The 14,699-nt window shown below is 41.3% G+C and overlaps 1 protein-coding gene across 1 annotated transcript in view; it reads right to left on the bottom strand.

Moving 5' to 3' along the window:
- The window catches only part of ccdc18 (coiled-coil domain containing 18), a gene marked incomplete at its 5' end in the record, with an annotated part of 35,857 nt that overhangs the window by 10,102 nt on the left and 11,056 nt on the right, over window positions 1-14,699 (bottom strand). Inside the window, 8 exons of the mRNA XM_080011246.1 lie at window positions 739-881; window positions 2,421-2,609; window positions 6,810-6,926; window positions 7,021-7,098; window positions 8,268-8,402; window positions 8,526-8,657; window positions 9,152-9,262; window positions 9,673-9,890. Coding sequence (XP_079867372.1) covers window positions 739-881; window positions 2,421-2,609; window positions 6,810-6,926; window positions 7,021-7,098; window positions 8,268-8,402; window positions 8,526-8,657; window positions 9,152-9,262; window positions 9,673-9,890 — 1,123 coding nt within the window. The remainder of the gene's footprint in view (window positions 1-738; window positions 882-2,420; window positions 2,610-6,809; window positions 6,927-7,020; window positions 7,099-8,267; window positions 8,403-8,525; window positions 8,658-9,151; window positions 9,263-9,672; window positions 9,891-14,699) is intronic.

Below are 14,699 nucleotides of genomic sequence, written 5' to 3'. Positions count from 1 at the left end.
AGAAGTAGTCATGAGACCATCTCAGCAAGCCCCGCGGGGTACGGAGGTTAAAATAAGTCTGCGCCGTGGGTCAGAGGAGCGTCCCGCTTACGTAACATAAATCGTCTCTCACACAAAACAACAGGTTGACAAAAGTCCCATAGAGGCTGCAGAACGCAACGCCACTTCCAGTAAGAGAAGGCTCCATGGAGGTTTTTCCCCATTTACGTGAGGTGATAAATACAGCTGAAAATGGGAACAGAAGGTAAAAAAGAAGCTGTAAAAGTGTCCGTCTTAAGAGCTGTGTGGCACACCTTAAAGCGGCAGATGTGACAATTTTGTTGCCATATTCTTTGAGAACACAACAAACATAGCAAGAGATAGTAGGGGTGTCAACATTCCGATTCAAAATCGAAAATTGATCGAAATGAGCTTTCCATTTTCGAAGTTCGAAATCACAAGCAGGTTTGCAATTCTCCGTGTATTTTTGTGGGTAATATTGTCCACTGCGCTGCATCCATCGGTGCGAACGGTGTTAACGGTAATTAGCTCACCTGCGGCAAGTAAACTCTGTGTTCGGGCAAGGGGAATGCCTCTTGCAGTTTTTTGATCGGGCAAGTGAAAAATGAATGTGATCTCTAATGTAAGGTTATCTGAAAATAAACTGTGTACTGTACTGTGGGGGGAGGGCAGGATGGATAGATGACCAGAGGGATGCATAGAGACAGACAGACAGACAGCGCTGGGCAGGACCCTTACCTGACGGAGGCGGAGAGCTGCGTGGCCTCCTGGCTCCTCTCCTGCACCTCCTTCTCGTGCACCCGGGCCTCCGTCTCTCTGTTCCTCAGCTCCACCTCCAGCGAAGCCCGTGCTCGCTCCAGCTCCCTCTCCAGACCTGACACCTGCGTCAGACACGTCCCAACAGTCAGACACAACTCGCTCTTGGTTCGATGGTGGGATTTTTTCATAATAAAAGGAGTATAATTGGTTTTATGTTTGGGAGTTTCTAATGTCAAACTTTGATTTGAGTGTAAATGGTTTTTAGGGTACTCAATCTTTCAAGTAGCGGCTTTATGCACACAATGAAAAACAACCGAATTATCTCATGATAATCATCACTAGCCTATTTATCCTCTAAAAGCTACAATGCAAAACATGACATGGAGGCTTCTGTAATGAGAATTGTTATTTGTGTCTAATAATATTCACCTCACAGGGGATTAATAAAGAACTATCTTAACTTGTCCACTATCTAAACTGTTTCTGCAGTCAATAAAAGACAGCACCGTGTTTATAAAGAAATCACAGTGGCTCAACAGTCATTTATGTATGCATATGCAGTATATTGTATGTAGTTTACTTAATATTGTACTTGATTTTACAGTGCTTTAAGTTATGAGAAAAGTGCTTTATACATGCATTATTTATTTTTTATTATTATTGTTATAAATGCAAGTGAACATTAACAAATTGTATGGTAAAAGAATTCAAGGCTAAGGCAGTTTATTATGGCTATGTTTGTTTATTGTTAATTTATTCAGAAATGGATCAAAATATATATATATTAAAAAAAAAAAAAACTAAAAAAATATGCAACGGCATTCCCTAACTTTTAGTAGCCACTTTCGTATTGTTACAAAATATCCACCATATATTTTAAAGCGCACAGTGACACATGGTTTTAACGGCTGCCGTGTCCTGCTACCGTGGCTTTAAACCGCTGTGAAAAAATTATTTAACTACTTTATCCGTCTCCAAATGGGATTCAATATTGGGGAACACTGTAGTCTACTTTGCTTGTGAAAGAAGCGTTTCAGAAAGCAGAACCAGCAAAAAAATTAAGAAAAGAACTTGGCGTACCACCCCCCCCTGGGCGGTGATGAAGACTCACAAGTCTGTGATTTGTACAGATGTGTGTCGTTCCACGCAACTGGCAACTTAGCATTGCAATTCGGAACACAAGCAACTGTGTGATCCTCGTTGCAAAGACAGCGATAATAATTTTCTGTAAAGATGATAATTTAAATAACTATTTAGAAAGTAAGACAATGGAGGCATTTAGAAAAAACATTAAAAAATAATAACATCTCCACATTTTTGTTGTTTTACTGAAAAAAAAACCTCAAAATGAAGAATGTTTCTTATGCTTTTGTTGTGCTGGTAAGCCAAGTCAAGTCAGTTGTTTGAGGTAAAGCCTTGAGACTTTCCTAGGAAAGTCAATGTCTGTCGGTTTTTTTTATTTGTAAATAATGAGTGTTTTGCAAGTAAATCAGAAATGATAAGGTTTGGAATACCCAAGGGCCCTGCTTGACCATTGCCATCGCAAAGCAGGGCATCACAACCCCTCAGACCACTCATCGCGGGTTTCTTTTGTATATGACCCTAAGCAGGTGTTGCGATATGCATACGTACGTCATGGGAGGTTGTGGACTGTGGCCTACCTGTCTCTGCAGGAGGCTCTGGCTCTCCTCCAGCTCAGCTATGCGGGCCGTGCCCTCGCTCAACATGGTCTGCTGCGCCTGCAGGGAGCGCTGCAGCTGCAGGTTCTGCTCGCCGGAGCTCTGGCACACCGCGTTGGTGCTCTGCAGCTTATCCTGGAGCGACGTCAGCAGACCCAAGCTGGCACAAATCTAGGGAGACGGTCACGGGAGCATGGCGGACCAAAGGCGTATGTTTACGTGTGTGTGTGTGTGTGTGCGGGATGGGTCTCACAATCCTTTAACACAAAATTGGTACACACTGTAATAAGCTAGTTAGTACATGCCCTTTCGATACACCCGCCATGGGTTAAATAGATACATACATAGATTCCCTCCAGTGCATGCCAGTTCAAAATGGCACAGTTTTACAAAATGTAAGGAATATAATATTAAAACTTCAGGAGGACCAGTCGAGTCCAGATTTCTTCAGTCAATGATTTAGTCGTGTTTATGCGGACTGCCAGGTGCTCTGTTGCCATGCAGGGGTGTCCTCCTCTTGCGTGCGTGTGTGACTTTGGAGGCCACGCCCTGCTAGGGATGCAACGGTACAGTGGGCTCACGGTTCGGTATATATCACAGTTTTGGGGCCACGGTAAGGGTACGGTTTTGGTATCTTTATATTCAAGAAAATAACAATTTAAATAAAAAAATGTAGAAGGTGTAATGCTTTGTGTGTATTGCTGTGGGGGGAGACCGGGGTTGCGGTTCATTAGTTCATTTGCATAAATTCATCTGATTGGAGGTGAGGTGTCCAGGATAGTGGATAATTCAAATATTCATTTCCATTCATTATATATATATATATATATATATATTTAAAAAATATTTCACAATTTAAAAAATATTAAATAAAACCAGTACTATATTAGAATACATTATATATTATATATAGATCTTGTTGGATAATTTGCTACTACCACCAAGATCTGCTACATATAGTTATTTTTGTGAAGAACAGGTATAAACAGTATGTTTCACACATAAATAATAATAGTAAAATAACTTATTGTAATAAAACCTCACATTCCGACCAGTGCGTGTGTGCCTTGGCTTTCTGAACCTGACGTGACAGTGGGTGCGCTCCTTTTCAGCCAGGGCACCTCCCGGTGAGGGAGGAGCATAGGCTATATGAGAGACAAACATAGAGGGACATACAAACATAGAGACATGACAGAGAGGGGGAAACATTTGCCGGCGGCAGGAGACGGCAACTTAAACAAACAACATAAAACTGTAAAAATCTCATCACCCAGCGAGACTCGGTTCCCTTCATTTCTACAAAAGATCCGTTCAAAAGAATGTCTCGTCGTCTGTGAACGACGAGACACTACCTGGTGCGAGTAGAGAAGTTTGTAATAAATAGGGACAGGGCCATCTCAGGGGTTTATTTTCTGACTGGACACCTTGATTGATTGCACTCTTTACAAAATCATTTCTATGTAGTTCTATCTTGTGTTTCTTTTGAAAAGGCTGCTGCGCACAGTTGAAAAAAATAGACCTCTTGCGCAAAAATAGAGAAATGCCACGTGGACCCCACATGACTGACGTGGAGGAGCTCCAACACTGGATTCAATAGGATGCAGCACTTACTGCACACCGCGCCCATACGCCAATGTGTCCGGTGCACATCTACCTTAATACCACGGTTCAGGTGTGCCTATTGAACCCTAGGAGGCGTACCAAACGGTTCAATAGTATCCCATGTACCGTTGCATCCCTACTCACTGCGCAGGGGTCTCCTCCTCTCGTGTGCGACATTGCAGTTCACACAGATAATCAAAGATAGTCGATTGATATAAATAGAATGTACATACAGACAGACATATTCTTAGAATAATTTATAACCTACATACCCATAACAATAATCTATCTTCTGCATTTGTATATTTTTATACAATACTCACAAAAAGTTCGGGATATTCGGCTTTTGGGTGAAATTTCAGGATGAACCTAAAATGCACTATAACCTTTACAGGTGAACTTAATTTGACCTTCTCTAAACTTTTGAATGCACATGTCCAACTGTTCAATGTTTCAGTACTTTTTGCACAACTTGCTGTTCTCTAACAAGGAGCTGAACGGCAAAATTCACAACAGGTGTTTGATCCATGAATCAACCAATACATTTCCTGGATCAATTAGAATTGGTATTTAAACAGTTCTCTTCATCATGCTGTTCACATTTTGACATCATGAGACCAAGACGACACCTTACAACTGATCAACAGTACCTCGCCAATGTGAGGCTTCAAACATGATGTTCTCAGAGGGAAATGGCCACTGAGCTTAGATGGTCACAGAGTGTCATCAGCAGGTTGCAACAGAGATACAGAGAGACTGGAAGAGCCACAGAAAGGCATAGAAGTGGACGTCCTTTGGCCACATCCTACACTGATGACCGCTTCATTGTGAACAGTGCCCTGCGAAACCGGATGATGAATGCCACTCAACTCCAGGCACATTTAAGGGAGGTGAGAGGCACCCAAGTGTCACGTCAGACCATTCGAAACCGTTTACATCAGCGTGGTCTATGTGCTAGACGACCTGCAAGGGTACCTGACCACACCACCAGGCACAGGCTTCATTGTCTTGCACGGGCCAGGGAGCATTTAGGCTGAACGAGGGACCAGTGGCCTCAGTGCTGTTCTCTGATGAAAGTCAATTCACGCAGAAATGATGGCCGCCAACGATGTTGGAGACGTCAAGGAGAGCGCTATGCATCAGCCACTGTTGTCACCAGACGAGCCTTTGGTGGTGGTGGTGGTGTTACAGTGTGGGCAGGTGTGTCTAGTCAATACAGAACTGCCCTACACTTTGTGAATGGTACAGTGACAAGCCCATACTACCTGAATAACATCATTAATCCAGTCATTGTGCCCCTGCATGAACAACACAGGCCTAATTTCATCTTCATGGACGACAATGCTCCAGCTCATCGAGGTCGCATCATTAGGGAACGGCTGCTGGAGACTGGGGCACCTCAAATGGAGTGGCCTGCACTTTCTCCAGACCTGAATCCCATAGAAAACCTATGGGATCAGCTGAGTCGCCGTGTAGAGGCTCGTCACTCCGTACCCCAGAACCTCAATTACCTGAGGGTCGCCCTTCAAGAAGAGTGGGGGGCCAGGCATTTTTTGTTGTGGTAAACCCACCACTGTTGTTGGCTTTTGTTTCAATCAATTGTTTGAGATGAGGAAATCACCATTGCCTGCTTCTACTTAAATGCCCTACTTTCATGATATAATATCACTGTAGCGTGAACTTTTTACATTTTCCATAAATTTCACCCAAAAGCCAAATATCCCTTACTTTGTGTGAGTAGTGTATATCAGATTATTATCTGTTTTTTTATTTTTGGGCTATTTTTATATATTTAACTTTATTTATTTTTACTTCACTTTTTATTCTATATTATTATTATTATTATTATTATTATTATTATTAATAATAATAATAATAATCATTTTATTCAAAATTTGGTTAAGCTTACTTTTTTTTTTAATGCCAACCGTCTGAAGAGAAACACACCAAACTTCACCAGAGCAAAGTCCCGGTATATGTGTACTTGGCAGAATAAAACAGATCCTGATTATCATTGTAGCGGGGCTTTACTCCAATTTATATGGAAGCGAGATTCATGCCAAATCAAGATGTAAATTGGATTTTTGTCAAATAAGGCTCACATTTGAATGATCTTTTCCCAAACATGCACAGGTTTACATTCATTATTAAAACTAGTGAAAAATATCTTCTTGTCCCTTGTTAATCAAATGGAGTTGCTTTTCATGGGGATGTGAGATTCTCATGCAGCATGTGAAACCAGTTCAACCTGCGGCAAAAATACTGAATGGTGAACAGCGCTATTGATTTTTTGTTTTGCTTTAAGGCTTGTGTCCAGAAGGGGAAAGCATTAGATGAGAATAAACAGATTGTGCCTTTTGAATTACAATCCCACATTTGTGCACACACGTGCATTACAAACTTCCTGAGTTGCTAGTTTATATATGTTTACAGTTTATTTTCAATATCGATGTAGTTTTCGAGTCCTAAATCTTGGACTATTTGTTTGTTGTCTTCAGAATATAATTATATAATCTATTAAAATCGATATTTATCTGTTGGATACATTCAACATGCTTTTTACAACAAAAAAAATACGAAAATGCAAAAATCAAGTCACCTTCTTGACTTTTATTTCACTCTTCTTTCATTTGGCCTCCATTTTGACTGAGTAAAGTTAGCTTAGCTTAGCTTAATTTGTTCATCTTCCTTATGAATTACAGTGTGATTTGTTTTGAGGGGTGTGATATAGAGACAGACAGTTTCTTTGCTTAGTAATCTCCACGTTACCTTGTCAGTCTTCTGCTGAAGCTCAGCCTCATAGCTCTCCTTAACCTCCTTCATCTGCCACAGGTGGCGGCTCAGCTCCTCTCTGCACGCAGAGAGGGACGTCTCCAGCTCAGACGCCTGGAGACACACACACGTGGGGGGTAGACATTTAGAGATGACAGAATCCATAGTTTAATGGATATTGCTGTGCCCTCCGGCTCATGATACCAACCATTTTGGCAGAGTTGGCTGCCTGCTCGTTGAAATGCTGCAGTGCCTCCTCGCTGCGTCTCGATTCGGCCTCCTTCGCCTTTAAAAACGAAACAAACGCAGGCTAAGGCGAGTTGAGAACCACGAGCGATAACAGGTGAGGTGCAGCTTGTTTTGCTAGGAGCTTCCATTTGTCTTCTGTCATGCAAATTATTCATCTGTATAATTTTTTTTTATTACTGATATTACTGGGGATGCATTTAATAACAATAATAACAGTAGAGGAAAAAAAACAAAAAACATTTCACAACCAACCACCACAATGGCAATTGGTTAATACAGAGAATAGTGTACATATGTTTACTAGCAATTTTTGGTTTTGGTGTATGCAGAGAAAGAAAGAGAGGCACAAATTGCGCATTAAGCATGGGGGGGGGGGGGGGGTGTTCCAGTGTTCCACTGTGCGTCCCTGTGGCTGGCAGAGACACATTTAAATAACACACTAAAACACATATAATGAGGAAAGTTGGCACACACACACACACACACACACACACACACACACACACACACACACACACACACACACACACACACACACACACACACACAATCTCTGTCAGCAGTGGCACAGCGTTTCCTCCTCTCTCCTCCTCTGCCGCCATGCACACGCAGGGAGGTCTCATTCTCATATAGATTTGATCAATGTTTTAATCGGTTATGGCCAAAATGTGGTATAAAAGAGGGACAAATGTGGGATTAAATGAGAAAAGTTGATCTAAAGGACATTAACATTTGAAAGCAATACAGAATTCCTGAGAGCCTTACAGCATTACATTCGATTATATTTGGAAATGTCACCTGGTGCCTAAATTTTGTGTTTTGTGTTTATTATTATCCACCATAAATTGATGCAGAAAAGGCACAAATTGGTGCATAAAAATTGATCAGAGTGCAGGAAATGAAGTGCTTGACCCTCAAAATTTTCTGGGGGAGGACCCACAGCCAAGATGTGTCCTCACCAATGCTCATACGAAACCTACACCCCGACGCCACTGCATGATTGCATTAGGCGAGGTGGAGAAGGGGCCTCAAATAGGTTTTGCCTGGGGCCTCCAAATCACTAAGACTTTTTCATTTTTGCTTTATCATTATTTTGCCTACTGTTTTGATGTGAGCTGCTGGGACATTGCAATTTTCTTTCAGTGATGAATAAAGTACCTATAGATCCATCTATTAAAATTGTTCTCATGGATACTACACGCTGACCTGTTCCAGCTGCTTCAGGGAAGCCTGCAGAGCAGCCGTCGCCTTCTGGGCATCGTCTCTGTCTCTCTGGGCCAAAATAAACTCCTGCTCGAGCTGCAAAGCCCGACACTGTGCCTCCTCCATTGACACCTGCAACTGGAGAAGGGTTTACCGTGTTGATGCTGTTTTTGCTCAAAGTAAGCAGTGTAGAAGCTACATGGGAACAAACAGAAATACAAGGGGAGTTTGTGATGAGAGACAGGGGGGAGGCAGCTTTACCACTTCGGTCTGGTGTTGGAGCTCCAGAGACTGTTGAGTTTGGGAGGTTTTGTACTTCTCCAGAGCCTGCTGCTGCTCCCGCTGCTTCTTGGTCAGCAGCGACTTGTAATGCTGGAGGCTATTGGTCTTCTCCTACAGTAAGAGACAAGACAAGATCCATTAACAATTATAGGCGATGACTAGCCTCATGTTTTTACGATTTCAAGACATGAAAAAGTGTAAATATTGGCCGTAAACCAAGTTGCAAAGGTTGGCAAAGGGTTTGAAGAAAAGAATAGATTGAACAATAGAATGTTGTGTCGCCCTTCCTCAGATTAACAGTCAAAAGCTGTACTGTAACAGATAGAAAGAGCAATAAACAGATACAGATAGACAGAAATACAAACACATTGTAAAATAAGTAACATACAAAAATAGCATCAAAAACAGATGTTGAAACACAACACACAATGTGAAATAAGTTAACACATCAAATAAAATGAAAAAAAAACCTAAAACAATCAAATAAAATAATTTAAAAATATGGACATAAAAGGCTAACTTCTTTAAATCAAGTAAATAAAGTGGGAGTAAAATTCAGTAAAAAATTAATGAGTGTGTAAATCAGCAAGAGGGTGGCCTTGTACCAGAAGCTGCTTCTCCAGCTCCTCGTTCTTCGACACCGCCTGGGTGTAGGCCGACGTTTTCTCCTGCAGTTGTTTCTCCAATCCTGCTGCGCGTGCACTCTTTTTCCTCAGCTGAAAACGGCATGACGCCATTTGTTAGAAGGATTACAGCTTTTTGGAAATCTGCGACAAGCACCACCACCACAGAATGTGAATTTGCTAATACAGAAGTGTATGTTTGTGTTTAACCATGGAATTACGTTTTGGTTTATAGTCTTAATGCCACCATTTTGTTTACTGTCTAAGGTTCATAGTTAATGTCAGGTTTATTGTGCATCACAATTTCTATCTTCAGTTTATCTTTCTGCTTCACTGTTTATTTCATAAGTTATTGAATATGGCCGGATATATTTGATTTTTCAATTTTTCTGTTATTTTTTTGTTATATCTGTTATCTGTTATCTGTATATTCCCATCTATCCATCGATCTGTCCATCCATATGGACTTTTAATTTTCCACCTCCACCACCTCGTTTCTACACCTCTCTCTCTGTGTCCGTAGCCCGGTCAGCTTTCTCCAGGAGCTCAGTGTGGAGCCTCTGGTAGTGGGAGGCCCTCTGGTCCATGGAGCTCTGCAGGGCCGAGATCTCCTCCTGGGCCCTGCTCAGGCGCTCCTGGAGCCGCTGGGTCAAGCCGCTCTGCCGGGCACGCTCTGCCTCCACAGACTGGATCACCGGCAGGAGCTGCTGGTAGCATTCCCCTGTGGGAGGAGGAGAAGGGCTTGTTCAATTGCCCACGAATAATAACATGCTCCAACTGTGCACTCAAAAACAGAAGAACGTGTCCTAAAGCATTGATATTAAAGGTTGGGGCTCGAGGTTAAGTGGTGCAGCAGCAGCGTGGCTGGTGTATTTGGAAAAATAGTGAAATTTAAAGTTTATTTTTCTTTTTTTAATAATTGATCATTTTTCAGTTTTCCATGACAAGAAAGAAAAAACAAATAGGCAGTAAATAAAATCAAACCGTAACCCTCTGAAACATTACAGATGTACGTGATGTAAGCCAATGAAGAATATTTCTTTATCTCTCCAGAAATGCAGCCAAACCTGTTACTACTGTGACTCTCATTTTTAACAAAGGAGGACAAGTGTCTTAAGACTCTGGGCTAGTTGATGTCTGGCGATGATATGCTGTCAAGTTTGACTTCTTTCTCATCTCAAACTGTCACTTCCTCTGCAGTATACTCCACTTTTGGTAACATACTAATCTCTGACCACGCCCACATATTTCTCAGCACGCTCCCCTTTAATAAAACAGAGGCCAAATGAATCTTTACAAGGAGACTAACTCGTCTTCAGTGCCCTCTGCTGGCATAATTGGGGAGGCCTTAAATGCATTCACCAGAGGCCATATACAAAATGCTTCATTCGAAAAAAGAAAAACGACTAGCAGCACCAAGCAGCTTGAGCTAGAGAAAAAAATGTAGATATCTAATAATTATTTTTAACAAAATATATCTTCTATATATCCAATATATCCAATCTGACCACCCGAACCAGACTTTAATATTAATTAAATACCACCTTAACCCATAAAGCTGAATTTGATTCAAGATTCAATTCAAGATTCAAGAGGTTTATTCATCACATACATATACATACTTTCATACATATATGCAGTGAAATGTAATGCAACGCACCCGATGATAACACACAATATGTCCTAGGGAAAATTTTTATAATTTATATATAGAATAAAATAAAATAAAATAGATAAAGGGAATATGCTTATGTATATGGAATAGGCAATTATGTATATACAGATATATGCATTAAAGTGGCATGTGAATGAAGTGAGGTAGTGTTAGTGGGATAATACAGCACTGTATACAACAGTACGGCGCAGCAATACGGCATCGCCGAACAACCCTGAACAATGACACAGTATGGTACAGTATGCTAATTTGCAGTTTAGGGACAAGCAAAAATTATTCAACAAGACTGGACGCATGCTGGCGAGATACATTAAGCAAAAGGATGCTCTAAGCTCCATCCCAGCTTTAAGAGTATGGAGTGATGCGTTATTAACTGACCCAAATAAGAAAAATGGAGCATTCAGGGATTTCTATATCAGCCTCCGTTCATCCAACGTAGATAGGCAGGAAATAGATGCGTTTCTGACTCTCCTCGGTCGGTGGTCACACTTAATCATCCAATCACTATGGAGGAAATAACTGAAGCTATGCAAAATCACCCATATGGTAAAGGCCCTGGCGTCTTCATGACAAGTTTTACAAATCCTACGTAGTAGAGCTTTCCCCATTTCTCCTGGATACACTTGTGCTCACAAGTTTAGATACCCTGGGAGAATTTATGATTTCTTGACCATTTCTTGACCAGCCCAGAAACTCACTGACCTTTTATACACACACACTAATTACAAACAAACAGGTCACAGGTAAGGATGGGAACCTTGATTAGCCATTTAAACCTGTTGTGTCAACTTTTGTGCATGTTATCAGGTCAATGTCACTGGGGTATGTAAACTTTTGATCAGGGTCATTTGGGTACTTTCTTTTGTCATTTTGATTTAAAAACAGTAAACACAGTTGTTTGCCAATAAATAGCTTCACCCAACCATTAACCATGAGTGGAAGAAAGGTTTTTGTGTTATCATTCATATTCTCTGAAGAATGGCCAAGAAATCATAAATTCTCCCAGGGTATGTAAACTTGTGAGCACAAGTGTATGTACTGCGAGGCTTTGGACAGGGGCAGCCTCCCTGCCTCTTTGTCTGATGCAGTCATTTCCCTGACACTGAAAAAAGACAAGGACCCACTTGACTGTGAAAGCTACAGGCCCACCTTATTCCAAAACGGACTGATTTTTGTGGGAGGAGCCACCCTACCGAGGCCAGAGTTCGATGAGGCAATGGGGTTTGAGCACAAGTCCCGGCTTCTGTGAGCCGATGGCGTTTGAGCATTGCTTCAGGTTTTGCTGTATTTACTCTGTAACTTTCATTGATTTCACCTTAGCAGTTGACCAAAATCTGTTTCTAAACAAATTTTAGGCGAGTAATAAGTAATCCAGTTGCTGAATCTTCATTCATATTAGATCTACAAGGCTTAATTTAAAAGTTTGTTCTGATTTTTGTTGCTGTGGTCCAAGCGTGATACATCTACAATAATAACACCATTTTTCTCACACGTGCACATCTTCTCACAAAGCAGTCTACAGTCTATGCACCGGATCCTTTTTTTATTTTTATTTTTAAATAAACACAGGATTTTTTGATTACTTACATTTCCATCATCTGCAGTTTCAGACAGCTCACAACAAACTCATTGGGTTGTCTTATTTTGTTTTAGTTAGTTTTGTAAGTACACAATATCGTTTCACTTAGTTTTCACTTTTTTCTGTCTGAGTTTTAACCTAAATGTTTTTTCACACCGAGTTTTATTTTTTAGTTTAGTTTAAGTTAACTGCACAGAGACGCAAACCCATTTATGGTGAAAAATTGTCTGAAATTCACTAACGGTGGGAGCCGACGGTTTTCCAGATTCCAATAACGCATCTCCCCTGACATGCATTACAGTTTTCCGAGCTCGTGGACGCAGCATCGCTTCATGCTCGGAGCGCTTTCAACCGGACTCGAGCCATGTCCATGTCTCAGTTCTAACATAATATCAAAGACAGAGTCAACTAGTAAATCGATCGCAGATGGCGTCATTCTCTTGGACGGATAAAACATTTCAAATTGCTAAACCCCCTCCCATTTCCTTTGTCGTTCAGGTTCATATCTGGTTCTTTGTGCGTTGAATCAATTTGCCCTTTTGTTTGTAATGTTGGCGGCTAGTCAAACTTTTAACAGTCAAACAACTTAATTTGCTTCGCCAATGGCTCTAAACAGGTGCCTGTGCAGACATGACTAAATGCATGTAAACCTATGCATGTGCAGTGCTCTGGCTCTGACTGTAAGAGCAATATTTAAATATCACTAATGAAACAAATGTATTTATTTTGGGGTGCACGTTTGGCTGTCCCTATTTTTTATGCTAAAAAGAGGTTGCCAGAGGGGGCAACCAGAGGCCACGAAATGGGTGCGAACTGATTCGATCTGGTTGCCAAGGGCAACGGGGGATGGTAGCTCAGGCGGTAGAGCTGGTGGTCTAGTGATCTAAAGGTTGCTGGTTCGATCCCAGGCTCCTCCTGCTAGCATGCTGTAGTGTCCTTGAGCAAGACACTTAACCCCTAATTGCTCCTGATGGCTGCGTCCGTCGGTGTTTGAACAATTGTAAGTCGCTTTGGATAAAAGCGTCTGCTAAATGACTAAATGTAATGTAAATGTAACCGCCCACCCGTTACTATTGAGCCCTGAGACCAGCAGATCAGCGAGGACTTCCCAAACCGTTTGTTGTATCATTTATATATATCATATATCATCTTCTTGTTCAAACATTAGGAACCGCCTTCACATCGCTGCCCATTCCTCGGCATGTTATCAATGCATTGGGTAGGCCCCCTACAGTTCAGGACACACATGTGAAACACGGTATTACGGTATCACTGTAACAGTCCACTGGACGTGTTGGCACAGCATAGGGGCGTGGCATGCAGGAAGTGCTGCTTGAAATTAAATCCACTGCTGTTGGGGCTGCAATGGCCACCTCAGTCGTGCAGGGTCTGCATGGAGCCCTACGGCATTTCTCTATTTTTGTGCAAGAGGTCCATTTTTTTTCAACTGCGTGCAGCTACGCAGCATTTTATATAGAAACACAAGATGAAATTACATACAAATGTTTTAGTAAAGAGTGCAATCAATTAAGGTGTCCAGTCCGAAAATAACCCTTGAGATGGCTGTGTCCCATTTTATTACTAATTTCTCTTGAATGATTATTTTGAACAGCTCTTTTGTAATATCAAATGGAACCGAGTCTCACTGGGTGATTAGCCGTTCTTTTTTTGTCATAAATTACAGTTTTATGCTGTGTTGTTTGTTTAAGTTGCCATCTCCTGCTGCCGGCTAAAGTTTCCCCTCTAAGTGAGGGATAGCCTATGCTCCTCTCTTGCCTGGAGGTGCCCTGGCTGAAAAGGAGCGCACCCACGGTCACATCAGGTTCACAAAGCGAAGGCACACACGCACTGGTCTGACTGTGAGGTTTTATTTCAATAAGTTATTTTACTATTATTATTCGTGAAAAATACTGTTTATACCTGTTCTACACAAAAATAACTAACTACAGTACTGGTTCCTATTTTTTTTTTTTATTGTGAAACGTTTTTAAAACATAATAGATTGATAGATCGATAGAGAGATAGAAAGATAGCCTTAACTTTTTAAAACATTTGAAATGTTTTTCTTAAAAATAAAGATACCGAAACGGTTACAGGAAATAGCGTGACTGCGGCCCCAAAATCCTCCATACATACTGAACCGTGAGCCCACTATACCATTGCATCCCTATCACGCAGATACTTAAGGTATTTGGGTTAAGACACTAAGCATCTTACTATTACGCCATGCTTCTACGCTGCTCAGATAATTCAGCCTCAGCCTCTTAAAATGGTGT

The sequence above is a fragment of the Zeus faber genome (assembly GCF_960531495.2).
Source record: "Zeus faber genome assembly, chromosome: 12".
Lineage (NCBI taxonomy): Eukaryota > Metazoa > Chordata > Actinopteri > Zeiformes > Zeidae > Zeus > Zeus faber.
The sequence above is the reverse complement of the archived record's forward strand: the minus strand, read 5'-3'. Positions and strand labels throughout refer to the sequence as shown.